The sequence below is a fragment of the Platalea leucorodia genome (genome assembly GCF_965183815.1).
Source record: "Platalea leucorodia genome assembly, chromosome: 1".
In the NCBI taxonomy this organism is placed as follows: Eukaryota; Metazoa; Chordata; class Aves; order Pelecaniformes; family Threskiornithidae; genus Platalea; species Platalea leucorodia.
This window is the reverse complement of record NC_138823.1, coordinates 168,703,847-168,730,405: the sequence shown is the minus strand read 5'-3', so window position 1 is coordinate 168,730,405 and position 26,559 is coordinate 168,703,847. Positions and strand designations below refer to the sequence as shown.

At 72.6% G+C, this 26,559-nt stretch overlaps 2 protein-coding genes across 2 annotated transcripts in view; one reads left to right on the top strand and one right to left on the bottom strand.

Moving 5' to 3' along the window:
* Positions 1–14,201, top strand: part of KCNH2 (potassium voltage-gated channel subfamily H member 2) — a gene marked incomplete at both ends in the record, with an annotated part of 29,063 nt that extends 14,862 nt beyond the window's left edge. Inside the window, 10 exons of the mRNA XM_082306000.1 lie at positions 8,902–9,327; positions 10,006–10,393; positions 11,611–11,810; positions 11,883–12,135; positions 12,265–12,458; positions 12,701–12,800; positions 12,872–13,150; positions 13,342–13,528; positions 13,669–13,840; positions 14,007–14,201. Coding sequence (XP_082162126.1) covers positions 8,902–9,327; positions 10,006–10,393; positions 11,611–11,810; positions 11,883–12,135; positions 12,265–12,458; positions 12,701–12,800; positions 12,872–13,150; positions 13,342–13,528; positions 13,669–13,840; positions 14,007–14,201 — 2,394 coding nt within the window. The remainder of the gene's footprint in view (positions 1–8,901; positions 9,328–10,005; positions 10,394–11,610; positions 11,811–11,882; positions 12,136–12,264; positions 12,459–12,700; positions 12,801–12,871; positions 13,151–13,341; positions 13,529–13,668; positions 13,841–14,006) is intronic.
* Positions 14,202–15,944: 1,743 nt separating this feature from the next.
* AOC1 (amine oxidase copper containing 1) lies at positions 15,945–26,090 on the bottom strand (the record flags this gene model as incomplete). The annotated part of the gene is made up of 5 exons (XM_082338029.1): positions 25,702–26,090; positions 17,653–19,254; positions 17,079–17,367; positions 16,320–16,452; positions 15,945–16,223 (listed from the first exon to the last, which is right to left on the bottom strand). Exons 1-5 carry the CDS (start codon positions 25,961–25,963, stop codon positions 15,945–15,947), a joined length of 2,565 nt encoding a protein of 854 aa, XP_082194155.1. The 5' UTR covers positions 25,964–26,090.
* Between the last annotated feature and the right edge of the window lie 469 nt (positions 26,091–26,559).

Below are 26,559 nucleotides of genomic sequence, written 5' to 3'. Positions count from 1 at the left end.
TTGTTCCATCTCCTTGACCAAGGTGGAGGAGAACAACGAAGGCCTCGCCGGTCCCTTTGGGAACACGCCACAGTACGAGGCGAGGCGCGGGTGGCAAATCCCAGGGGTGGCAAATCCCAGGGGTGGCCAATCCCAGGGGTGGCATATCCACTCCTACGCATCTCGTGGGCGCAGCGGGCCTCGCCTCTGGCAGACCTTGAGTTCATCCTTCGGGCTACTAAGGGCTTCTGCGTGTCGCGGAGTCCGGCCCCGTTCCCTGTTCTTTCGAAGCAAGTCGCGTTTCAGTTCTCCTTTTAAGCAATCGATTTCTAACTGTTTCTTCAAATTATCCTTGGCTCGCCTTTCACACATGGTGACGGTCTTGAGCTTGGATTAAGCCGGCGCCTCGGATGGCACACGTGGTTCCTTTACTCGCGCCACCCTTCCCGTCTCCGCGGCGGTGTGCCGTCCCGGCTACGCCCGCCGCCAGGTCGGACCACCTCTCCTTCGCCCGTGTGTGCCTGGGGGAGAAGGGGCACCGCCGTCTCTCCGTAATAATTCCTCTACGACATCATGCCGACTACGCCAATTTAACGTGGCGGAGGCGCGGAAAGTGAGATTAGGCAGGTGATGGGACCCAAAATACTATTTATGCTCATCCAAAGCGTTGGGCACTCGGAGGCGCGTTAGCAAAGCGCAGGTTCAGGACGCCAACGGGAATTAACACGGCCCAGCCGAGTCAAGGGCTCTTGAGGTTCGGAGCGGTGACCCCAGACGCGCAGTCGCTCGCCCGCCGGGGCGAGGGCTCTCGGCCTGGAGGCGTCACCTCAGGCGGCGCCGCGACCCCAGGGGAGAGTCCCCGGCCGCGGGGGACCGCGGGGGACCGCGGCCGTGCCGAGGGCGCGAAAAATACGGGCGTGAAAAGCAAGGTGCCGGGCGACACGGCTGGGGAAGCGCAAGGCCCTGCTGCCGCGCGGGGAGGAGCAGAGGTGCCAGCGATGGATGCTGCGGCATCCCGGCAGCTCGCGGCGGCTCTGGGGACCCCCGGCCTGCTCCGGCAGGGACCCCTGCCCGCGGGGGGCTGGGCGCTGCCGGCACCGCGCTGGCCGTGGCTGACCCGGACGGGAGCTGATCTCCGGCGTGGCGTGGCCGGGGGTGCAGTGGGGGCCGGGGGGCTGAGCCGGGCCTGTCTGTGGGGAGCCCCGGCCCCACGCAGGGCGGGCGGGTGCCCTGCGGTGCTGCTGGCCGGGACGGGGGGACCGCCGGGAGCTGTGGCTGCTGGTGGTGGGTGGGAGCAAGGGTGGGGGTGACGGAGCCGGTCCCGCCAAGCCCTGGCACCCGTCGGGTGAGGACGCCGCACCCCGGGGACGGCCGCAGGCAGCGGTGCTGGGCGGCGCAGAGGGGTCTCGCTGCCAGCGCTGGGCAGCAGCCAGGGACACCGGGAGCCGGCGGTGCCGTGAATCAGCCCCGGGCTGCCTGCGGCAACCGAGGAGCCCCCGTGGCCAACTCGGCCCCGGCCCCGGCCCCGGCCCGCAGCGGGCAGGGCCCTGCGACCTCCCGGCGCGGCGGCGGTCCCCGGGGGCTCGGGGGTCCCTCGGGGGTCCCTCGGGGGTCCCTCGGGGCCGGGGCTCTGCAGGCGGCAGCTGCCGGGCGCGGGGCGGGCAGCGGGCCGGGGGCTGCGGGGGACCCCGGGGAGCGCATCCCTGCCCGCCCCCGCGCCCTGCCTCAGTTTCCCCGCGGGGGGGTTCCCGGTCCCTCCCCGCGGCGTGACGGGGAGTGGCGGCGGCCGGAGCCGGGGCGGGGGGGGGGCCGCCGGGCGGCAGCGGGACCGGCGGGGGCGGGCGGCGGCGGGGGGGGCGGCGGGGCGCCCGCCCGCTCCATCTGCCGCCGCCTCGGGGCCGGGCCGGGCCGGGATGCGGGGCGCCGGGGGGCGGTGGCGGGGCTCCCCCCGTTAGTCGCGATCATGGCCCCGGTGCGGCGCGACAGCGGCGATCGCCCCGACGGGGACCGCAAGAGCGGCCGGGTCCGCCGCGCCGTCCGCATCTCCAGCCTGGTGGCCCAGGAGGTACGGGGGGGGCGGGGGGGCCGGGGCGACTGGGGGGGGCGAGGGGGGCCCGGGGGGGTCCCGGGGCGGGGGGGGGGGTGTGTGTGTCCTTCCCGCCGTGCCCGCTCCGAGCCGCCCCCCGCCCCGACGGCACCGGCTGCCCCGGGCTGCGCCGCCCCGGAGCCCCCCGGCCCCCGGAGCCCCCCCTGAGCCCCCCGCAGCCCCCCGGAGCCCCCGGGCCCGGCCCCAGCCCAGCGCAGGGTCGCGGCTCGTCCCGCCGCGAGTGGGCGCGGTGTCCCGGGGCCGTTCCCACGCCGGGCCGGAGCCCCCCGGGGCGGCGCAGCCGGGGGGGGCAGCGGGGGTCGGGGCAGGCGGCGACCCCGCTCCGGGGGCTGCGGGGGGCTGAGCAGCCCGGGGGGCCGCGGCCGCTGGGGCCAGGGAGCCGGGAGCCGCGGGAGCCGCCGCGTCGGCTGGGCTCCAGCCAAGCGCCGTGGGTGCCGTGGACTGGGGTGGTGGGGGGCAAGGCCCACCCGCGGGCACCCCGCTGCCCACCCGGTGCCACGGCCGGGCTGGGCGCCGCGTCCGGCTGCGCCGCGGCGGCTGTTGCGCAGTTGTGGCCGTGGCGTGGCGAGGGGTGCTGTCGCACGGCTGCTCGGCGAGGTGCCGCGGCCGGGGTGGCCGTGGAGGTCGCGGTGGCTGCCGTCTCCCCAGAGCGTGGTCCCCGTGGCTGTCCCATCGACGGTGGCCTGTGGCACGGCGGGGTGGCTGCGGTGGCTGGGGCGTGGGGCGGCGTGGCTCAGCACCGGGGCCGCTCGGTGTCTGCGTCAGCAGGTGGGGTTCGGGTGTTGGGGCGGGCACGCCGCCCCGCGGGGACGTCACCCCGTCACGGGGCTCGTCACCCCACCCTGCCGCCGGCACCACGAGGTGTTGGTGCTGCCGCCGTGCTGTCGGCAGCGGGGTGCCTGCATCGCCTTCCCGGCCCAGGGTGGCCGCCCGTCCCCGGCGTCCATGTCGGGGGGTGCCGAGGGAGCCGCACCACTGCCGCAGCTCAACGCTGTGAGTACCGGCCACCGCCACTGAGGTGGGGACAGTCGGGTGTCGGGGTGTCCCCACCGCCGCAGCGCCTGCCGCACACCCTGCCGGGGCAGCCGGGCATCTCTGCGGCCATCTGTGCCGGTGCCTTGCCGATGGTCGGTGCTTGCCACGGTGGGGAGCGCCTTGGGTGACACCGGCACCTGCGAGGGGTGTCACGGCTGGCGTTGGGCACCCGCTCTGGCTGCTGCGGCTGCGGGGTCCCCTTGGCACCGCGGGCCGCGGGCGTCCTGCTTTGGCTGTCCTGCTTTGGCTGTCCTGCTTTGGCTGCCCTTGACGGCGCTGCCGACCCCGCCGGCGCTGGCGTGGGTGCTGCCGGCCTTGGGCAGCTCTGCCGTGCCTGGTGATGCCGGGGCCAGCGCGCGGCGGGTGTCGGTGTTCTGGTGTCGGCCATCCCGGAGGATGCTGGAACCCTGCTGGGCAGGTGTTGGGTGTCTGCTGGTACCGGCGCGGGTGTTGGGTGCCGGTGTTGGTGTGCGGTACCTGGGCGGGTGTTGGGTGGATGCTTGTGCGGGTGTTGGGTGCTTGTGCGGGTGCTGGGTGTCTGCTTCGGGGTGTCTGTCAGTGCGGGTGTTGGGGGGGCGTGGGTTTCTGGGGGGGTGGGGTCTGTGCTCGGGGCCGGGGGTGCCGGTGCGGCGGCGCCCACCTGGTCTCAGTGCCGGGCGGTTTCGCCGCGGGTGCACGGTGTTACCGCGAGCACCGGTGTCAGCGCAGGCCTGGCAGTGCTGTGGGCAGCGGCTGCCGGGGCCGGGGGCATTGGGGTGCCGGGGCGCTGGGTCACGGCAGAGCGCGGGTGCGCCCGTGCGCCGGGTGGCGGCGGCTGGGGACGTCCCTGGCCGCGGATCGGGGTATTTGCGGCAGCGAGGGGGCTGCGCCCCGTGGGCGCGGGTGTCTGGGTCACGGCAGGTGCCGCGCCGGGTGTCTCCGGGTGTGCGGGCTGGGTGTCGGGTGCCAGTGTCACAGCAGGTGTCGGCGTACGTGTCACCGTGAGCGCGAGGTGCCGCGTGCCTGTGCCGGGGCGGTGTACGTGTCACCGAGTGTCGGCACTGCCGATATCTGTGTCACGGTGACTGATAGGTGTTGTGTCGCCGCGAGCGGGCCCGCTGCCTGTCGGCGTCACTGGCGTGGCACCGTGCCCTGCCGGGCCAGCGCAGCTGCCCGTGGCCGGGGGGCCGGGACGTCGCCGCGTGCCAGCACGGCGCGGGCGCGTGGTCCGGGCTGAGGGTCTGCACCAGCCGGGGGGGTCGGTGCTCCTGTGATGGGTGCAGGTCTGCGACGGTGCCGGGTACCGGGGTGCGTGGCTGTGCCCGCTGGAGCCGTGCTGCACACGCCGGGCACGCGTGTGGGGAGTCCCCGGCCCCTCGGCACACCACCCCCCAGCCGCACTCGTGGGGGTCCCCGTGGCTGGGGGGGCTGCGGGGGCTGGGACGGGGCCGTGGTGGGGGTGGCTGGGAGCTGGGGTGGGGGGGCTGACGGGGTGGGGGTGCATCCATGGGGCAGACGGGGTGTGGGGGGGGCTGCATCTGTGGGGCTGACGGCGCCTGTTCCCTCTCGCCCTCCCGCCATCCATTCCCGGCTCGGGGGTGACGGGGTGGGGGGCCGGGTGGGATGCGGGTGCAGGCTCTGGGCGGCCCCGGGGATGTGGGGGTCCGGGTGGTCGGCCTGCACTGGCGTTGGGGGATGGGGCCCGTGGTGCCCCGCTGGTGGGGAGTCCCTGGGGTCCGGGGGCTCTGGGTGGGCGAGGGGCCGGGGGGCCGGGGCAGGGGGGAGTGGGGACGGAGCTGGGGGGGGACAGGGACCCTTGGGGGGCAGCGTGTGGCCCTGGCGGGGCCCGGGGCTCCTGCCCGCGCTGCTCTGCCTGCGCTGCCCGCGCTGCAGGCAGGGATTTGTCCCAATTTGGCGCGGCAGCTGGGTTAATTTTAGAGGCAGGAGCCGGCTGGTGGCTGGAGCCGCCCCCCCGCCCCCCCAGCCCCCCCGGCCCCCCCGGCCTCGACTAAAAATGGAGCGGGGCTGGCAGAGCCGGAGCTTAAAGGGGCAGCCGGGACGGGGCCGCCGTGGGCTGCGGGGCTGGGGTGCATGGCCGGGCGCCCCGCGGGCCCCCCCGCGCCGTGTGGGGCGCTGGAGCCCGGGGGGGCTCTGCCCCGCGGTGCCCGGGCCCCCACCAAACCCCTGGCCCCACGTCCCCAGGTGCCCCGACCCCCCATGTCCCCGTGGGACCCCAACCCCGCGTACCCCGCCCCGGTACCCCAACCCCCCGTGTCCCCCCGGTACCCATGACCTCATGTGCCCCCGTGGCAGCGTGACCCCACATGACCCCGCAGCAGCATGACCCCGCGCGCCCCCATGGCACCCCGTTTGGGACACGCAGGGGGGGCTCATGGCGCAGACCCTGGCGAGGGGCGTGCAAGCGGCCCCCGCGCCGTTTCGGCATGCGGCCCCCCGTGCCGGCGCCGCCGGGACCACCCCTCCGCGCGTGCCACACGCGTGGCCTCGTCCCTCCCGGTCGCGCAGTGCGTGGGGACGCGGGTGCCAGCGGGAAACCCCTGTGCGGGGGCGGCGGCGGGTGAGTCAGGGCCAACGGGAACCGCGGCGCGTCCCCGCTGCTGCCGCCGCACCGGCGCGGCTGCTCCCGCAGCACCGTGCCGCTTCCCCGGACTCTGCCCCGGGCACGGCACGCAGCCCACGGGGCCACCGAGGCCAGTGGCGCCTGGAGACGGGGTGATGGGGGGCGATGGGGGGCACATGTCCCCCTGGGGATGTCCCCAGCTGCCCCATGGCCCAAGGCGGGGGTGGCAGCAGCGGGGGGGCACGTTTTGGCTGAGCTGGCAGGGTGGGAGCGGCGTCCCCCAGCCCGTGAGCACTGCACAGGTGTACGAGCGCTCGCGGCGTGTTCGTGGCATGTTTGTGGCGTGTTCATGGCATGCTTGTGGTGTGCTTGTGGCGTGCATGCACACCGTGACGTCGTGCTCACCGCCATGGGGCTGGGCTGTGTCCCCCCCACACCAGGCGCAGGTGCCGGCACCGGCGCGGTACCTGGAGGGCCGAAGGGTGCCGAGGGGGTTGGGACGTGTCCCACCTCGTGCCGTGCTGGGACAGCTGCCCCTGGGCTGCCTGCCCGCCCCGCTGCCCGCGGTCACCTGCAGCTGCACCAGGGTCCCCACCGCGGGGGCCCCACGCCGCGCCGTGGCACCGAGCCACGCCAAGCCCTCTGGCGCGCTGCCACGTGCCGTGCCACGCCATGCCAGGCCGCCGGGCACCCCGAGTGTCGGAGGGGTTAAGGGGCGGGCGGGGGCCGGGGGGGCACAGCCCTCGCTGTGGCTGCGGGAGCGGAGCAGGCTGGGAAAAATTTCCGCCCCAATAATTTTCTTCTCGGCTGCCAGTGGTGCGGGGCTCCCGCCCGCCGCCTCCCGCCGCGCCGCCGCTCTCGCCTCCCGCTGCCGCCGCCGACCCGCCGAGGGGTGCCCGGCTGCCGCGCTCGGCCCGGCCGCAGGGGTGGCGGGATGGGCACGGGGTGCGCCGGCGGGGGCCCGCATGCCCGGTGCCCGCGGGGCAGCCGGCGGGCGGGCGGCGGGGGGTGAGAGCCCCATGGGCCAGGCTCGGCCCCGCGGGCGGCCGTGAGGATGCTGGCCTCGCTCCTGCAGCTGCTCCAGGAGTTGCCGGGCCCCCCCACCGTGCCCCCCCGGGCCGGAGCAGGACCCATGCCCGGCATCTCCCTCTGCGGCACCTGCCTGTGCCTTGACAGCGACGCTGCCCACGCCGCCGGGCAGAGCCAGGAGGAGAAGGTACCGGTACCGCTGCTCCCCTGCGTGCCGTGGCCAGGCGGCCCCCGGGGCAGGGGGTCCGGTGTGGCCGTGCCCACGGGGCTGCTCCGGGGAGGGCTGGTGGGTGCTGCCACGTGGGAGACCCGAGGGTCTGGGCGCCGTGCCCACCCCAGGGGACCCGTGTCCTGGCGGTGGCCGCGGGTGGGCTCGGGCCCCAGGTGGCTCGGCATGGCCCGGGTGGGCGCGGGGGCTGGGACCCCCGGCCGCGGTGGGCAGGGGCTGCGGGTCGGCCCCGGAGCCTCTCACCTGCGCCTTGGGGCTGCGCGTCGTGGCGGCCCCCTTGGTGGCAGCGCGGGGGCACGTGGGGGCTGGGAACGGGGAGGGACCCCCCAGGGACCCCCCAGGGACCCCCGGGGTCCCGCTCCCAGGCTGTCCCCCCTCGGCCAGGCAGGGCTGTGCCGGGTGTCCCGGTGATCCGGGGGCATGGCCGGGGTGGCCTCGCCCCGGCTCCTGTCCCTGCCCTCGGGTGCCCGCGGCTCCGTGCAAAGCCGCTGGAGGTGGCCAGTGGCCACCAGCCCCGGGGCTGCCCGAGCCCCGCGGCCGCTCTGAGCGGGCACCGTGGGGCTGGTGCCATGCCCAGCCTGGCTCTGCTCTGTGGGCTCTGCTCTCCCCACCACGGGGCCCCTCTGCCCCACGGCACCCCTGGCCCGGTCCCTATTTATAGCCGGTGCCCCCCGTCCCGCGGCCGGTACATCTAATCCCCGTGCCAGGCGGCCGGGACGGACGGGCGCAGCTGCCGGGGCACGGCCGTGCCCCCCGGTCCCCTGCGTCCAGGCAGCGTGTGTGTGTGGGGGGGTTCATGTTTATGTGTGGGCATGCACATGTGTGCATGCGTTCATGCACGTGTGTCTGTGTCTGCACAGGCGTGCGCGTGGCGGGGCTGGGGCGGATGCGCCCGGGGGCCGCGAGGCAGCACCTGGGGGGGCTGTGCCCCCCGTATGTAGATGCCCGGCAGAGGCGTTTGCCCGCCAGCCCTCATCTCCAGGGGCGCTGCCTGCCCATCCCTGCCCGGGGAAGGACGGGGGGCGGCTTTCGTCAGGCGGGGCCCTGCCAAGGCTGGGGGGCTCCCTGCACCCCGCTGCACCCCACTGCGCCTGCTGTGCTCACTGCACCCGCTGTGCTCACTGCACCCACTGTGCCCACTGCACCCTACTGTGCCCACTGCACCCACTGCGCCTACTGCGCCCACTGCCCCCACTGCCCCTGCTGCACCCTACTGTGCCCACTGCACCCACTGCACATGCTGTCCCCACTGCCCCTGCTGCACCCGCTGCACCCACTCCCCCCGCTGCCCCCACTGCTCCCACTGCCCCTGCTGCACCCATTGCACCCGCTGCAGGGCTCCCACTCCCTGATCAGGGCAGGGACCCGTCTGGGAGCAGCCCCAGCCCCACAGCCCAGCCCCACGGCACGTGGGGGCTCCGTGGCGCTCGTGCCCGCCTGGCCTGGCATGGGGACAGGCTGGGGCGCCCGTGCCAGCCCGCAGCTGCGTCACCGTGTGCCTCCGGGGCCGCCGGCCCTGGTTTGGCAGCAGCTGCGCCGGGGTCCCGCTGGAGCAGGGCTCCGCGCAGCCGGGGAGCCCGGGCAGAGCTCTGGGGTGGGGGTGGCACGGGTGGGGGGCACGGGGAAGCGCTTTGGCCGAGGGCAGCGTGGTGTCTCTGCAGGGTTTGCAGTGGGAACTGTGGGGCAGGAGGGGGCTCGCAGGGTGGCTCTGCCTTGTGGGGCGGCTTTTTCCCGGCCGTGCCTGCCGGCCGCCCCCTTCCCACCCCTCATCGCCCGCTCCAGGGTCCCGCCACGCCCCAGAGCATCCTCGGGCCACAGGGAGCCGCTGGAGCAGCCCCCAGCCCCCGATGCTCTGCCCGCGGCTGACGGGGACAGCCCCTGCTCGGGGCCGGGGGGCCGGGGGGCTCGGCCCGGCGGGGCGGCGGGGGGGTGCGGGAGCTGAGCCCCTGCCCGCCCGCCCAGGTGCTGTCGCTGGGCGCCGACGTCCTCCCGGAGTACAAGCTGCAGGCGCCGCGCATCCACAAATGGACCATCCTGCACTACAGCCCCTTCAAGGCGGTGTGGGACTGGCTCATCCTGCTGCTGGTCATCTACACGGCCATCTTCACCCCCTACTCGGCCGCCTTCCTGCTCAACGACCAGGAGGAGGCCCAGCGCCACAACTGCGGCTACTCGTGCAGCCCCCTCAACGTGGTCGACCTCATCGTGGACATCATGTTCATCATCGACATCCTCATCAACTTCCGCACCACCTACGTCAACTCCAACGAGGAGGTGGTCAGCCACCCCGCCAAGATCGCCATCCACTACTTCAAGGGCTGGTTCCTCATCGACATGGTCGCCGCCATCCCCTTCGACCTGCTCATCTTCGGCTCCGGCTCTGAGGAGGTACCTGCCGCGCCGCCGGGGTGCCGTGGTGCCGTGCTGGCACCGGCTGCGCCGTGCCCTGCCTGGGCTGGGCGCTATTCCAGTGCCGGGTCCTTCTGCAGGGTGATGCTTGGGGGTCCCGCTTGTGCCCCCAGGCAGGGGCTGGGTGCCCGCAGTGCCGCGGTGGGTGCCAGGGTGGTGGGTGCTGTTCCCTGGGTGCCGGATCCTCCTGTGGGGCGATGCCCGGGGGTCCCACACGTGCACCTGGGCCGGGGCCGGGTGCCCGCGGTGCCGCGGTGGGTGCCGGTGCGGTGGGTGCCAGGGCGGGCGCAGGCAGCACGTGGCGCTGAGCGCAGGTGCGGGCGAATCTGGGTCTGGCCCTGGGGGACCCCCGCGCCCCAGTGCCGACGGAGCAGTGCCACGCTCAGCGGGGGCCGGTTTAACGCCAACCTGCCATCCGCCCCTGCGGGACCCCCAGCACCAGGGGGGTCTTTGCCGCCGGGGGCACCCAAGCCTGAGGGGGGGTCTGCCGGGGGGGGGGGGGTGGGCTCTGCGGGGCGCGGGGCCGCCCTTGCCTGCAGGGAGAGCGGGGTTTCCCGGCTCGGGGCAGCGGCACCCCCCTGCCCTGCTGGGGGCCTGGGCGGGGGTCTCGGCGGCGGCCGCTCTGGGTGACCCCGGCCGCGGCCCCCTCCCCTGCAGACCACCACCCTGATCGGGCTGCTGAAGACGGCGCGGCTGCTGCGCCTGGTGCGGGTGGCCCGCAAGCTGGACCGCTACTCGGAGTACGGGGCGGCCGTGCTCTTCCTCCTGATGTGCACCTTCGCCCTCATCGCCCACTGGCTGGCCTGCATCTGGTACGCCATCGGCAACGTGGAGGGGCAGAGCATCGGCTGGCTCCACTCCCTGGGCGACCAGATCGGCAAGCCCCTCAACGCCAGCAACCCCCTCTACGGCCCCACCATCAAGGACAAGTACGTCACCGCGCTCTACTTCACCTTCAGCAGCCTGACCAGCGTCGGCTTCGGCAACGTCTCCCCCAACACCAACTCCGAGAAGATCTTCTCCATCTGCGTCATGCTCATCGGCTGTGAGTGCCCCGGCGCGGGGCCGCGCGTGTGCGCGCCTGGGGCGGCGCGTGGGAGCACGCCGGGGGGGGGTGCGTGTGCACGCGTGTGCGCGCGTGGGAGCACGCCTGGGGGGGGGTGTGCGCGTGAGCGCGCGGGTGCAGGCCTGTGGGGGTGTGGGTGCGTGTGAGTGCGCCTGTGGGCACATGTGTGTGCACGAGCACATGCGTGCGCGTGAGGACGCCTGTGGGTACACGTGTGTGTGCGTGTGAGCACGCTTGTGGGTGTGCATGAGTACATGCGTACGTGAGTGCAGGCCTGGGGGGGGGGGGGGGTGTGAGAGCACGCCTGTGGGTACACGTGTTTGCGCGTGTGAGCACACCTGTGGGCACGAGTGTGTGCATGAGCACGTGTGCACGCCTGTGGGTGCACGTGGGAGCACGCCTGTGGGTACGCGTGTGTGCGTGAGCATGCGCATGCGTGTCAGCACACCTGTGGGCACGTGTGTGTGCACGCCTGTGGGTACGCGTGCGTGTGAGCGTGTGTGTGTGCACATGCGTGTGAGCGTGTATGTGAGTGTGCATGTGTGTGGGTACGCGTGTGTGTGAGCACATCTGTGCGCGCGTGTGTGTATGAGCATGTGTGTGAGTATGCCTGTGTGGGTGTACATGTGTGAGTGTGAACATGCATGTGTGTGAGTGTGCATGTGTGTGGATGCGCGTGTGAGCATGCATGCGTGTCTGAGCATGCATGTGCGAATGTGCATGTGTGTGTGGGTATGCGTGTGTGTATGCAAGCACACGTGTGCATGTGTGTGAGCATGCGTGTCTGGGCGTGCATGTGTGTGGGTGTACATGTGCGCGTGTGAACATGCACGTGTGTGCATGCGAGTGCGAGCGTGCATGTGTCTGAGTATGCACACGCGAGTGTGTGTGTGAGCGTGCACGTGCACGTGTGAGCATGTATACGTGTGCTCGAACACGCACATGCATGAGACCGGACTGCTGGGCCTGCGCGTGTGAGTGTGCACGTGTGAGCGTGCGCCGGAGCACGTCCGTGGGCAGCTCCGCGAGCTGGCCGTGCTCCCGCCGGCACGTGCCCGTGCGTCCGGGTGCGGGTGCCGGCGAGCGTGGGGGGGACCCGTGATCCCGGTGGGACCCCCGTGCCGCCGGCGGGGCGGCCCGTGGGGCGGGGGGAGCGGTGCCGGGGGCCTCCCCTCACCCCGCTCGCCCCGCCGCAGCCCTGATGTACGCCAGCATCTTCGGGAACGTGTCGGCCATCATCCAGCGCCTGTACTCGGGCACCGCGCGCTACCACACCCAGATGCTGCGCGTCCGCGAGTTCATCCGCTTCCACCAGATCCCCAACCCGCTGCGCCAGCGCCTGGAGGAGTACTTCCAGCACGCCTGGTCCTACACCAACGGCATCGACATGAACGCGGTGAGCGCCCGGCCGGCCGGCGGCGCGCCGCGTCCCCCCAAGGCCCGCTCCGTGACCGGCCGTGTCCCGCAGGTGCTGAAGGGCTTCCCCGAGTGCCTGCAGGCAGACATCTGCCTGCACCTGAACCGCAGCCTGCTGCAGAACTGCAAGCCCTTCAAGGGGGCCACCAAGGGCTGCCTGCGCGCCCTGGCCATGAAGTTCAAGACCACGCACGCCCCGCCCGGGGACACGCTGGTGCACGCCGGCGACGTCCTCACCGCCCTCTACTTCATCTCCCGCGGCTCCATCGAGATCCTGCGCGGGGATGTGGTGGTGGCCATCCTGGGTGAGCCCGCGGGGGACCCGGCGCCGGGGCGGGGGCCTGGGCGCAGCGGGGAGCCGGGGCTGTGCCAGCCAGCCCCGCCGTGCCCCCCGGGCTGACCCCCCCCCCCCCCCGGTGCCGCCGCCCCCCCAGGGAAGAACGACATCTTCGGGGAGCCGCTGAACCTGTACGCGCGGCCGGGGAAGTCCAACGCGGACGTGCGGGCGCTGACCTACTGCGACTTGCACAAGATCCACCGCGAGGACCTGCTGGAGGTGCTGGACATGTACCCCGAGTTCTCCGACCACTTCTGGTCCAGCCTGGAGATCACCTTCAACCTGCGCGATGTGAGGGGCTGCGGGGGTCAGGGGCCGGGGGGGCACCCGTCCCGCTGGGCCCGGGGGGGTCCTGGGCGCGCTGGGGGGGGCCTGGCACGGGAGGATGCCCAGGGACGGGGGACGGTCACCCCGGGAAGACCCCCAGCATCGCCCCCCAGCACCGGAACCATGCGCTGCCACCGCGGTCCCTGCCGGCGCGGGGTGGGGGGGTCTCCAGCCCCCCCGGGCTCACGCCCCGCTCCTCCCCGCAGACCAACATGATCCCCGGCTCCCCGGGCAGCGAGGAGCTGGAGAGCGGCTTCAACCGCCTGCGAAAGCGCAAGCTCTCCTTCCGCCGGCGCACGGAGAAAGGTGGGGCCGGGGGGCCGGGGGGGGTCCGGGCCCCGAGGGGCCGCCGTGACCCAGGGCCTGTCCCCCCGCAGACGCCGCCAACGCCGGGGAGCTGCGGAGCGGGACGAAGGCGCTGCGGCCAGGCAGGAGCTGCCAGGCGCCCGGTGCCCCGCGCGGGCCGGCCGAGTGGGAGCCCTGCCACTCCAGCTCGCCCTCCAGCTCCCCCTCCAGCGACGAGGACGAGCCCCCCGTGCCCGGGCCGGGGGCCGCCGCGCTCTCCCCGTTCCGCAGTGCCCGCCCGGGCGGCGAGGCGCCCGCGCCCGCCGAGGCCGAGGAGTGCAAGGGCAGCGACATGTGCAACCCGCTCTCAGGTGGGGACGAGGGGGCTTGGGATGGGGTGGGGGGGGTCCCCGGTCCTCCCCTCCTTGCTCAGGGTTACGCAGACCCCAAACCCCCATCGCCTGCACCCCCTCTGCCGTTGCATCCCCGTGCCGCACTTCGGGGGGGTCTCTGCCTGCTGAGAGACCCCAAGGGCACTGATGGTTCCCCCCCACCCTTACAGGAGCCTTCTCGGGGGTCTCCAACATCTTCAGTTTCTGGGGGGAGAGCCGAGGGCGGCAATACCAGGAGCTGCCGCGCTGCACCATCCCGGCTCACGCCGCTCTCAGCATCCCGCTGCCGTCCATGAGCCGCCGCCAGCGCTCCGAGGTGGAGACGCGCCTCGACCTGCTCCAGAAGCAGCTCAACAGGTACCTGAGGGGGTTAACAGGGGCTGCACGACCCCATGGGAGCCCCCCAATCGCCCCCGTTGGGGGCGATTGGGGGGCTCCCATGGGGTCGTGCTGCCACGCAGCGCCCTGCACGCACCCTGACGCCTGTCTGTCTGCAGGCTGGAGACCCGCATGGCCGCCGACATCAGCGCCATCATGCAGCTGCTGCAGCGTCAGGCCACGCTGGTGCCGCCCGCCTACAGCACGGTTTCGTCCCCCCACCAGCCCCCCGGCCCCCCATGTCCGCTGCAGCCCGTCCTCCCCATCACCCCCATCCAGCCGCTCTCTCAGGTGAGCGCAGCCCGGTCCCCGGACCCCCAAGTTTGGGGCAACCCCTCGTTGCCCCATTCCCAAGCGCCGTTGCCCGCCGGTGCAGCCGGAGCCGGGTGGGCGGCACGCCGAGCCCCCTCTCCCATCCCTGGTGCGGCGGTGACACCGGCTGACCTTGCTCCCGCAGGTTCCCAGCTACCCGGTGCCGCTGGAGCTGCCGCACGCCCCGGACCCCTGCGACGAGCCGCCCCCGCCGCCGGACGTGGTGCTGCTGGTGGAGCCGACGGCCGCCCCGCCGCGCCGCCTCTCCCTGCCCGGACAGCTGGCCACCACGCCGGACACACAGACCCTGCATAGACACTGCTCCGACCCCGGGAGTTAATGGGCAGGGCAGGGACGAGGCCGGGACCCCCGGCGCGACGGGACGCGAGACCCCCGTCCCCAGGACGCTGGCCGGGCCGGTGGGCTCCAGGCCGCCGTCCCCCACGGACAATCCCTCCCGCCGCCGGCAGCCTGCGGGGGGGGCGGCGGGATACCCCGGCACCCCCACGTTAGCTGGCCTAACCTGGGGGGCCAGGCCCCCCACCCGCCGCCGCGCCGGCGCTTCCAGGGCTCGGCTGGCAGGACTGTTGGATGCGTGCTGCTCTTCGCCTCCCCTTCCTCCTCCTCCTCCTCCCCGTAGTCTCACAGCGGGCACGGCCCCACAGCCCCTTCCCCAGCCAGACCCCCGGCCGGCCGGGGCCGCGCTGCCCCACGACCGGAGCCCCCCCGGGGCCGGCAGCGCGACGGGAGGAGCGGGGGGGCTGTGAGGGGCGCGCACGCGTGCCTGTGCGTGTGCCACGTGTGTGTCACGCGTGTTTCCGCGTGCTGCGGGTCTGGCGGCCTGCACTCGCCCTGTCTCTGTGTGTGTGTGTGCACGTGTGTGTGTGCACATGCGTGTGTGTGCGCGTGCGGTCGTGTCCGGCGCCCCGGGACGCCCTGTGTGTCGCGGGGGGGCTCCTGCTGTGCCGGGACGCCCGCGTCGCTCTCCGGGACAGACAGACAGGCTGTGCCCGCGCGTATGTGTGCATGTGTATGTACGGTCACCCCAGCCATGCTTCCCGCCTGCCACGGCTCGCGTGTGCACACATGTGCATGTGTGCGAATCTGCACACGCGCGCGTGCTGAGCCGCCATGCGGGCGGAGGTGCGTGGCGGGTGCGTGGACCCCCCAGCCGTGTCCCCCGTCCTTGTCCTGGCTGCGGGAGGCCCTGCCGGCCGGGGACGTCTGTCTGTCTGTGGGGCAGCGCCGTGTGGCCGGGGGTACCCCCCGGTTCCCCTGCATCCCCCCAGCTGGGGTCCCCCGCGGCCGCTGCCCCAGCACAGCCGGTGGCACGGGGCAGGGGGTGCAGCCCCCCGGCATCGTCCCAGCCCGCGGGGCCACCCCACACACAGGGAGGGGGACACCCTGGCGGGGAGGGGGCACGGGCAGGGCTGGGGGCCGTGGGGCCGCTGCCCGCCCACCCACCCACCCGCTCACCCGCCGGCTCCTGGTAGCGTGTGCCGTGTTCGTGCCGTCGTCCCGTAGCCGGGCGCTGCGTCTGCCCGACCTGCCGTGTCACGCAGCCCTGCATGTCGCCTTCCGCGGTAGGTGCCCCCCGTCGTCCGTGTCCCCCCCCAATAAACCGGACAGACACCCCGGCTCTGTGTGCGGCTGCGCTGCGGGATGGGCCCACGGCAGAGCTGTGCCACCGCGGCTGCGGGACGGTGCCGCGAGGACAGGACCCCCCGGGAGGGAAGGGACGGGGGGACCCTCCCGTGGGGTGCGGGGGGCCGTGCCAGCACCCCCCGACCTGGGCCCGGGGGGGCAAGGGCTGGGGAAGGGCGCGGGGGGGAGCAACCTTGAACGGCGGCGTAATTAAATATTGCAAGAGCGGATGGCGGGGCAGGGCGCTCCCCGTGCCCGCACCGGTGCCTGCAGCGGTGCCAGGGCTGCCGCAGGGCCCAGGCAGAGACGGGGCCGGAGGAGGTGGCATCGCCTTTACTGAGCCCAGGACGCGGCGCGGCACGGCACGGCCCACGCCTCGGTGTCCCCGCGGCCGCCCCTGCCCTGCGTGGCGCAGGGTGCCCGGTGCCCCCGGGGCAGGTCACTCCTGCCGGTAGGTGCCGTTGTAGGTGAAGGGCCCCGGGGCGACGCAGGGGCCGGGGCTGGCGGGCGTCCAGCGCTGGATCTCCAGCTGGGAGAAGGCGGGGGCGTCCAGCGGCCGGACGATGACGGGGCCGCGCGAGGCCACCGAGGGGTCCTCGTCGAAGAAGTTGAAGGGGCGCAGGAAGAAGCCGACGGCGTTGCCGGGGGTGGCTGTGTTAGGGATGTCCTCGGCGTGCGGGACGTGCAGGAAGCCGACGGTCACCCAGGCCACCAGGTCCTGCGGGGAGGGGACCGCGGCCGTCAGCGGGGCACGCGGCACGGTGGACCCCCCTGCCCAGCTCCGTCCCCGCCACCCCGTGTCCCCGGCTGTCACCTGGTCCTCGATGCTCTCGTTGTTGCGGAGGAAGCCCTCGAAGCTGACCAGGGGCTCCCAGGGGTCGTTCTGGGTGTAGATGCTGCTGCTGGTGGGCTCGTTCTCGTGGTGCCGCGTCACGGCCAGGTGGTACCTGCGAGGGACGGGGGCAGGATCAGGCCCGCCGCAGGGGGCAGGGAGCCGGCAGACCCACGTGTGCGGGTGCCGTGGCCAGGGGTCCCACCTCCCGCCCCTGCCTGGGCTCCCCCAGCGGTGCCACCACCAGCCCAGCCACACAGAGGGGACGCGGGGGCCGGCGGGAGGTGAGGGGTCCCGGAGGGCTCCGTGGCTCCGGGGGGGCTCGGCACAGCAGCCCACGCTGGTGAGGCCACCGGCCGCATCCGCGCTGCGCCAGGCCAGGGGGACCGGGGTCCCCCGCAGGCAGGGTGCTCCCAGCTGGGACCCCGGTGCCCCTTGGGTGGGTGCCACCACCGGCCCCGAGGTGCCGCGGCAGGAACGGGGGGGTCTCTCCGGGGGTCACCCGGCAGCCAGGGATGACGGCAGCCATGACCGTGACCAGCTCAGCCCGCAGCAGGGCTGCCGGGGTGGGGACGGGGAGCCGAGGGCACGAGGTGCCGCCAGGGGAAGGTCCCCATGCCGTGACCACGGCAGCCGGGTGACCCTCAGGGCTTGGCACACGGACAGCGGGGCTGGCCGCGCCGGAGCCCACCGGGGCTGGAAGGAGCCGTGTCCTCGTGCTGCGGGGAACCCCCAGCCCACCTGCCCCAGGAGATGCCCTTCTCCTCCTGCCAGCCGTGCGGCAGCACCCGCCCGGCGTGGGAGCTGTGCTGGATGCGGTAGCTGCGCAGGTGGCCCCAGCGGTTGCGCCGGTGCGGGTTGTAGAAGAGCAGGTAGCGCGGCAGCGCCTTGCCGAAGGGGAAGGCGGCCTGGCGCTCGCTGCGGCGGGGCTGCCGGTGCAGCCAGGGCTGCACCACGCGGGCGCCCGGGCTCCAGGGGTTGGAGATGTTCTCGAAGCGCAAGTCCATCGTCTCGAAGCTGTTGCCGGTGCCTGCAAGCAGAGAGGCCGTGAGCGGCAGCGGGGGCCCGGGGCGCAGCCGCGTCCCATAGACGGGTGCCCACCCGGCGGCCGCTTGCCCAGGGCACGGGGCTGGGACCCCACAGAGGTGCCACCCTGGGGGGGGTCATCTTCAGAGGGTCCGGGCGATGCCCAGACGGCAACGCTTCCCTGGGGACGAGGCCCCCGAGCCCCCGGCGTGGGGTCCGGTCCCCCCTCCCCGCACCCTCCCCAGCCCCGCAGGAGCAGGGGAGGCCCCGGGGCGGCGGGGGGCTGCACCTGCGATGTCCAGGTCCACCTTGTAGTGCACCAGGTGGGTGTGGAGGTTGCCCAGGAGGTGGCTGTGGACGCGGCTGCCGTAGCGCCGGCCCTGCGGCGTGTAGAAGGTGGCGTGGATGAAGCCGGTGGCGTGGACCTTGGCCTCCATCACGCCGTTGGGGTAGAGGAGGAAGTCCCAGATGTAGTCGTAGTTGTAGACGGTGGAGGTGGTGCGCAGGACCAGCGCCTGCCCCTCCAGGCCGGCGTAAAAGTTGAACCCCCCACGGAAGTCGCTGTCGAAGTGGCGGCGGAGCGGGACGCCGGTGGGCAGCTCGAAGACGCAGATGGCGCCGGAGAAGCGCACCGGCCCGTCGGCGTCGTAGAGGTGGTGGGCGTCCAGGTAGGTGGCCGCCTCGGGGCAGTCGATGCCGCGGGCCAGCTCGTAGGTGACGGAGCCCATGCCCCAGCCGGCGTCCATGTACTTGGTCTGCATGGCGGCCGGCGTGTGGCCCCCGTAGAAGGCGATGGCCTCCTGCACGCTCACCTCGTAGGCCAGGCGCTCCCCGTTGAAGCGCAGGTCGAAGAGCTGGAGGCCGGCGGAGGAGCGCAGGCGGAAGGCCAGGCTCCAGCCCCCGTACTCCAGCTGGTTGCCCCGCAGCCGGTACCGCCGGCCCTGGGGCTCGCACACCTTGGCCCCGTGCACCTCGGTGGGGGTGCCGGTGGCGAAGTGCCCGCGGGGCTCGTAGCTGGAGAAGAGCTGCCGGGACGGGGGCTCGGGCAGGCGGGCCACCGCCAGCGTCCCCTGCTCGTAGCGCTCGGCCAGCTCCTGCGGGCTGGAGAAGTACTGCCCGTTGTACCAGAGCCGCTGCACCGCCCAGCGCCGCGGGTCGGGGTCCCGGTGGTCCACCAGCACCTCCAGCCCCATCGGGTGCAGGAAGAAGCCCTCCACGAAGCGCTGCAGCACCAGCCAGCTGCGGCGCTCGCCGGGCGCCAGCCCCCGCGGCGCGATGTCCGAGAAGGTCAGGCAGCGCCGGGAGCAGTTGTGGTACCAGAAGCCGGTGGAGTCGCGCAGCAGCCGGTAGAGCGGCTCCATCGCCTCCGCCAGCGTGCGGTGCAGCAGCTCGTACTCCAGCTGGGTCATGGGCCGGGCGGTGAAGGGGATGGCGCGGCCCCCCTTGAAGTGCAGCGGCCGGTAGGAGTTGGGCCGGGGCAGGGGCCCCACGGCGAATTCGGTGATGTTGGGCTCCGCCTGCCCCCCGAAGAAGACGACGGCCCGAGCCTGGCGCCGGGGCTGGGGGCCGCCCTGGTCCAGGTAGCGCAGGGCCAGCCGCTTCTTGGGGGGCAGCAGCTCCACCAGGAAGAGGCTGTTCTTGGCCAGGGGCCCCCCGTGGCTTGGGGACAGCCCCAGCTCGGGGCGGCTCATCAGGAAGGTCCGCACGGCACGCAGCTCCGCCGGCGACAGGTCGGCAAAGATGGAGGCCTTGTCCGGAGGCGGCACGGTGGGGCCGGGGCCGGGGCTGGGGCTGGGGTCGGCGTTGGGGCTGGGGTCAGGGCTGGGGCCGGCTGTGACACCCAGCACGGCCAGCGCCCAGGCGAGCCAGAGCAGCCACATCCTTGGGGGACCTGGGGGCAGAGGGAGCGGTCGGCCACGGGGCCGTGTCCCTGCCTGCGGCCGGCCGTGACCGATGCTGTCCCCCGGGACGGGGAATCGCCGATCCCCCCTCTCCGCAGCAGCCTTCGGTGCAGACCTGGTGCTCGCCCCACCAGCAGCCGCCGACAGTGCCGGCATCCTGGCAAAACGTGTCGCGGGCACCGCAGGATGACGACAGCACGTGCCAGCAGCTGCTGCTGCAAAGGCCGCCCCGTCCTGCTGTGCAACAGCGTGCCGGCAAGGCGGGCAGCGTGCCATGCCATGCCGTGCCGTGCCGTGCCGTCTCTCCCATCCTGGGGGAGCACAAACCCTGCTGGGTGCTGAGCACCAGCCCCATGGAGCACCCAGCCCCCCGGAGGGAGCCGTCGGGGTGCTGGGGGTCCGGCTGCGGGCACGGTCCCCCAGCTGAGGGGTCCCTGCCGCCAGCCCGAGCCCCGGGGGCTCGCAGCCCCGCAGGACGAGGGCAGGGGGGGACCGGGGTGGCCCAGCAGCTGGGGATGGGCTCTGCTCAGGGCCGCTTCAGCAGGCTGCGGGGTGCCGGAGGCGACGGGCACGCGGTGACGCCCCGCAACAGCCAGCACCCGGCATGGGGGCTGCGCAGCCCCCCGACCCGGCCCTGGCGGGGGGCTCCGGCCGGCGGCCGGCACCCACCCAGAGCAGCAGCTGCGGGCTGGGGGGACGCTGGGACACGGCGCTGGGGGGGCTCTGGGGCGGGGAGGGGGCCTGCGCTCTGCCATGCTCACCTCCCGCCGGCGGGACGGGGGCTCGGGGGGCAACCAAGACCCCGACGATGCCCTGCTCCCCACGGAGCCCCTCCGCTGCGGCTGCCGGCCAGGGTGCGAGGGCGGCAGGGGGGCTCCGGACCCCGACCCCGGCGGGGGGATGAGCACCCCGGCTCCCCAAGGAGCAGCCCCCCCCCCCCTTGCAGGCAGCAGGCAGGGACCCCCTCCTCTGCCCCCCACTCACCTGCCCGCGCTCTGGAACCCTGCCTGCGCCGCGGCTGCCCGCTCTCTGCCCCGGCCCCGCCGCCCCGGGGGCGCTGACCCCCCTCTCCCCCCCCCGCAATGCCCGGGCCGGGGGCCAAATCCTGCCCGGTCCTGCGCGGGGTCAAGGCTGCTGCCGGCCGGGCCCGGCCCCCCCGCTCCCCGCCCCTCCACGCCCCGGGGGGCTGCGGTTTTCCCACGCCCCCCCCCCCCCCATCCCGGGGGGCTGCGACCCCCGCTCCGCCGCCCCGCACCTGCGCTCCCGCCGCCGCTCGCCGCCGCGCTCCCTCCCGACACGCCCACGCGTGGGATCGGGGGGGGGGACACACACACACGACCGGGGAGGGGCCCCGCACCCCCGCACCGTGCCAACAGCCCCCCCCCCCCCCAAACGGGCTGTGGGCGGTGTGTCCTTCGAGGGGCTTCCCACGCCCCCCCCCCCCCACGCGTGGGGCTGCCCCCCCCCCCCCCCCCCCCCCCGTCCTCCCCGCGGGTTAATGAACACCCTGCGGTCACGCAGGCTCCGTCCCCGTGGCCGCCCGGTCGTTCCCCCCTTCGCTCCGGGGGCTTCGCTCTTTATGGCCTCGCTGCGATCAAACTCCAGGGACGAGGCGAGATAAGAGCCGGGACAAACCCACTCGAGACCACGGACACGCAAAGGGGACGGGGGGCTGCGGGGGGGGGGGGCGGGGGAGCGCCTGGGCGCTCCCCCGCCCCCCCCCCCCCGCAGCCCCCCGTCCCCAAAAAGCGCAGAACCCCAGACCTCCGTGGGTCGCCCCGTCTCCGTCCTGAGTGGGAAGGGACCACCAGCCCCCAAAGCCCCGTTCCCCCCGAGCCCCCGCCGCGGCTCCTTCCCACCCTGCGGCACCTGGCAAAATTGAATGTTTTGGGTGCGGAAGACATTTCCTAGCCTACGGCTGCAAAATTCGGGATGCAAACCGGCCTCCGGCCGGCTGCTTCAGGCGCAGGCAAGGCGGCGTCAGCTCCGCGCCCGCTGGAAGAGCAAGCAAAAATCTTGGTGGCCAAAGCGACGGGGACGCCGGCTGCCGCCAACAGCCCCGACCCTTCCCTGCCACGTTCCCCACGGAAATTTCCACCCGGGGATGCTCCGTGGGGCCGGATCCCACCAGGACACGTTTTGCCAAGCGGCCGCACCCACGGGCGTGGGACACGCTCGGTGATGTCTCCCGCCTGCTGTCCCCAGGGATGGGGGCTCCGGGCCACGGGGCCGTCGTGAGCCCGCGCTTTCCCCTTGGCGCACGGCAGAACGCCGGAGAAAAGCTGAGCAAGCGAAGCCTGCGTGCAGAAATGAGCACTGCAGAACCAGGCCCCGCAGCGGAGCCGCGCTCCAGGTGAGCTCTCGCAGAGCGCAGGAGCAGGAGCGGGAACGGGAGAGGAGAAGCAGCAGGAGCAGGAGGAGGAGCAGGAGGAGGAGGAGCAGGAGAAGCAGGAGAAGCAGAAGGAGCAGGAGGAGCAGGAGCAGCAGCAGCAGCAGCAGCAGGTGATGCAGGAGCAGGAGGAGGAGCAGGAGGAGCAGGAGCAGCAGCAGCAGCAGGAGCAGGTGCTGCAGGAGCAGGAGCAGGAGGAGGAGGAGGTGCAGGAGCAGGAGGAGGAGCAGGAGGAGCAGGAGCAGCAGCAGGAGCAGGTGCTGCAGGAGCAGCAGGAGCAGCAGGAGGAGGAGCAGGAGCAGCAGGAGGAGGATGCTCGGAGCCTTTGCCTCGCAGGGGCGACGGGGCTCGGCGGAGCTCGTGTCGGCACGGCCGCGCCTTGGCCCTCGCCGCTCGGGAAGGAGGGGAGCTCTGCGGGGCCAGGCAGGGCCGGGCTCGGGGTCCCCCCCGCCGAGGGGGGCAGCTCCGCCGCCTTCGCGTGAAGAACAGAAACCCCGGTGGTGTCAGAGGCGGTGAAACACCGTCACCCTCCCTCAGCCGGTCCCCGTGCTGTCCCGCGTGCGGCGAGGGCGTCGGGCGCGTGGGAGAACGCGGCGGTTTGGCACACGAGCTGCCGCGGGGCGTCGCGCCGCGGTGGCTGTGCCAGGGCTACCGCCCGAAAGACACGGGCCCGGGCAGGGACGGCCGCCGCGGCGAGACGATCCCTCGCGGAGAACGGCCGGGCGGGAAGGCCGGGCCACCGGGCTCACCAGCGACCGCCGCACGCGCCGGTGCCGCGCCGCGCGCCAGGCAGTGCCGGGGTGGGTTTGGCTGCGTTTGCCCCCCTTGCCCACCGCTGCCGTCGCCTCGCCCGGGCGCTGCCGGCCACCAGCCCCCCGCGGGGCCGCCCTGCCCCGCCCCGCTCCCGGGGGCCTGGGGGGCCGGGGGGGCACGACCCCATGGCGACGCCTCTGCCTGTCCCTCCAGCACCCCGACCCCATGGCAACAGCTCTGCCTGTCCCTCTGACAGCCCGTCCCCATGGTGACGCATCCCCTACCCCCCCGTCCCCATGGTGATGCATCCCCTGCCCTGCCAGTACCCACAACTACACCCTGTCCCCATGGCAACGTGTCCCTGACCCCTCCCATCCCCATGGCTACAGCCCGTCCCCATGGCAACGCCTCTGCCTGTCCCTCCAACACCCCGTCCCCATGGCAGCGCATCCCCTGCCCCTCTGGTACCCACAGCTACACCCCATCCCCATGGCAACCTGTCCATGACCCCCCCATCCCCGTGGCTACAGCCCGTCCCCATGGCAACGCCTCTCCCTGCCCCTCATCCCCATGGCAACGCATCCCCTGCCCCACCGGTACCCACAGCCACACCCCGTCCCCATGGCAACGTGTCCCTGATCACCCCATCCCCGTGGCTACAGCCCGTCCCCATGGCAACGCCTCTCCCTACCTCCCTTCCCCATGGCAACGCATCCCCTGCCCCCCATCCCCATGGCAACGTGACCCTGACCCCTCCCGTCCCCGCAGCCACACCCCGTCCCCATGGCAACGCCTCTCCCCACCCCCGCCCCTCCCACCCCGGCCTCCCCGCACTGTTCCCATGGCAACGCCTCCCTTAGCCCCGCCCTCCCCCGCCCCCGTCACCATAGCAACACGCCCCCCCCGCGCACCCCGAGGGGGCGGGGCCGCGCAGGCGCGGGCGGCCCGGCGGGGGTCGCGAGGCCGGCGCTCTATGGTGGGCTAGAGCGGCTGCTGTCGCTATGGCAACGCGGCCTGGCCGGGAGGAGCGGCCTGCGGCGCCGGGCGCTGCGTTACCCCCGGGCCCGGCCGCCGCTCTCCCCCCCCGGGGCTTCCCCGGCCGGGCCCTGCGCTGCCCCCCGCGCTGACAGGGCGATCCCGCGGCACAGGGCGGGTTGCGGGGCGCCCTGCAGCATCGCCTCGGGGAGGGCCGGGGGTCTCAGGGCGGCGCCGCGGTCGCCGCGCGAAGCTCTGGCCTGGGGGAGCAAGGGCTCCCCAAGAGCCCCGGGAGGCACGGGGGGACGGGGCGGGCGGCCGGGCGGCGGGCGACAGGGCAGGGCACGAGGGCCTGGAGCGCCGGTGCTGTGGGGGGGGAGCTGGGGGGGCTCAGCCTGGAGAAGAGGAGGCTGAGGGGAGCCCTCATCGCTCTCTGCAACGGCCTGAAAGGAGGCTGGAGCCGGGGGGGTCGGTCTCTGCTCCCCAGGAACAAGCGATGGGACGAGAGGGAACGGCCTCAAGCTGCGCCAGGGCAGGGTTGGGGTGGGTGTTAGGAACAATCCCTTCCCCAAAGGGCTGCCAGGCCCTGGCCCAGGCTGCCCCGGGCAGGGGCTGAGTCCCCATCCCTGGGGGGATTGAAAAGCCGGGGAGATGTGGTGCTTGGGGACATGGGTTAGTGGTGGCCTTGGCAGCGCTGGGTTAGCGGTTGGACTCGAGGATCTTAAAGGGCTTTTCCAACCTTAACGATTCTATGACTCTGTGATTCTGTTCCATGACAGCGTAGGACACGATGGGGGTCTCAAGATACCCTTCCTGCCCCCGCGCTGCTGGTCTGGGAGCCACTGAAGACACAGACCACCCCATCGTGCGTCTGCTCAGGCTGTCTGCGCACGGAGGCTCCGAACAGTTAGCCTGCTGCGCCGTACAGCACGATTTGCTGCTCTGTGCAACCCCAGCCCACTCCATTTCTGGATGGAGCAGCACAAAACCTGCAGGACCAGACCCCCCCACCGCAGCAGGCTCCGCAACCTCCGCAGGCTCGAGCAGCCCCGCTGCGCTATCGGGTTTATCCAGCCACCTCAGCCATTTCCTTCGTCTTCGCTTTCCTCTCGCCTCTCCTTCAGCAGAAGCAGGTTCGTCAGCGCCGCCAGCTCTGCCCCGGCTGCTGCCCCTTTTTGTCACTCCTCAGGGCAAGAGGAAGCACCGGCCTCCGCTCTCCCACGGCCATTTATCACCCGCGCCGCGCTCTGCATGGGGCTGATAACTTAATCCGCTGTGAAACATAAACACCCACTCAGAAGTTTTGTTTCAAAGGCTCCTTTGATTCCAGACATCCTCATGTGGTTTCCTTTTATAGAAACAGCGGAATTTTTCTTGTAAAACTAGAACAGTTTTCCAAATCCTCCCCGAGGCCAAGTTTATAAGGCAGCAGCTGGTGCGTACGGCTCTGCGACGGCCAACGCTGCCGCGCTCCGGGAGCCCATCGGGGTCGCACAGGGGATCGCTGCCTCGGCAGCTCAGACTTTAAAATGCTGCTGAAGTGTCTACGACCACGGCTTCGGCTCGGTGTGAGCAATAAAATGGCAAACACGATCCTTTTCGCAGCCAAGCACATTTAGGGAGAGTTTCTGTCGCTGCCCAGATGCGCTTCAGGCTCCGGATGGGGAAGGGTCCCACACGCTCGGTGTCAGCCCCCTGCTCCGCGTCTGTGCCTGCAGACACCGTTCTGCTCCTGGAGGGTCACAGAATCACAGAATGGTTTGGGTTGGAAAAGACCCTTAAGATCATCGAGTCCAACCGCTAACCCAGCGCTGCCAAGGCCACCACTAACCCATGTCCCCAGGCACCACATCTCCCCGGCTTTTCAACCCCCCCAGGGATGGGGACTCAGCCCCTGCCCGGGGCAGCCTGGGCCAGGGCCTGGCAGCCCTTTGGGGAAGGGATTGTTCCTAACACCCACCCCAACCCTGCCCTGGCGCAGCTTGAGGCCGTTCCCTCTCGTCCCATCGCTTGTTCCTGGGGAGCAGAGACCGACCCCCCCGGCTCCAGCCTCCTTTCAGGCCGTTGCAGGGAGCGATGAGGGCTCCGCTGTCCCTCAGCAGCTCGCCCTCGCCTTCGGGCACGACGGGCACAGGCGTCCTTTCCAGACATATCCCAGAACGCTCACCCACAGGAGCTTTTCTGTGCCCTGTTTTGGCGTGTCCCACCAGGGACAGGATGAGAGAATTCGGCACTGTTGGACGTGCCGAGTTGCGTTATTTCTGTTGGGGAAGAGCGCGGCGATGCCGTTATCACGACAGCGAGGGCGAACCAGACAAACCTCTCTCAGTCTGTTTTTCAAGGTGCCAGTCTTCGTGTTCCCAGGGGATATGTGGTCTGGTGGTGGCAAGAATTGGAGCGATCCTCCCCGTGCCGGAGCCTGAGACAGACCTGGCCGTCGGGATAACCCGGTTCTCTGCAGGAGGCGGCAGCAGCTCCGCAGCCTCTGAAGGGCCGGCCCTTTTAATGGAGGAGGCTGGAGATACCGAAATGCTCTGCAAAAGCAGCTGCTCACAATATTCCCGGTGGTGCTTCGGGCACATCTCCGGTTTTCCATACGGTGAGGCTTACTCACAGAGACTCGCTTCTGCGTCGTCGGCCCGCAGTGAGGTTTCGCCTCTGAACACATCGCTCTCCTCTTGACCCCGCTTGGGACTTAGCAGAGCTCCTTCACCTTCCCGACGACTTCTCCCCCGAAGCTGAAGCCTCCCAGCCTGCTGTTCCTCGCGTGGAAGCTGCTCCGGCCGATCCCTTGTGGGAGAAGGGGCCCTGAAGCACTTGCCCTGCTGAAGGATTGGGTGAGCACGGAGCGAAACGGTGCTGCAGGGACATTCTTGTTCTCCTCTGCCGCGGGTGACCCCTGGCATCTGCGTTGGTTTCTGACCTCCTCTCATCTTTTCTGCCTTTGGGCTGTCTCCGAGGCATGCCCTGACTGCTGCTCGCCGATTAAGAAGGGGCAGGGAGCAGCCGGACGTTTCCTCAGGATTTTGCTGGCTGACCTAGGCGTGGATGTGCACGGGGGCTCTGACAGCGTGATCAACCAGAGAAGGAACACGCTGCGTGGCTTCTCGCGAATACGCGTGCCACCCTCTGCCCTCCCGGGAGATCTCCCTGCGGAGAAAGCGCTCGTGGATGTCTC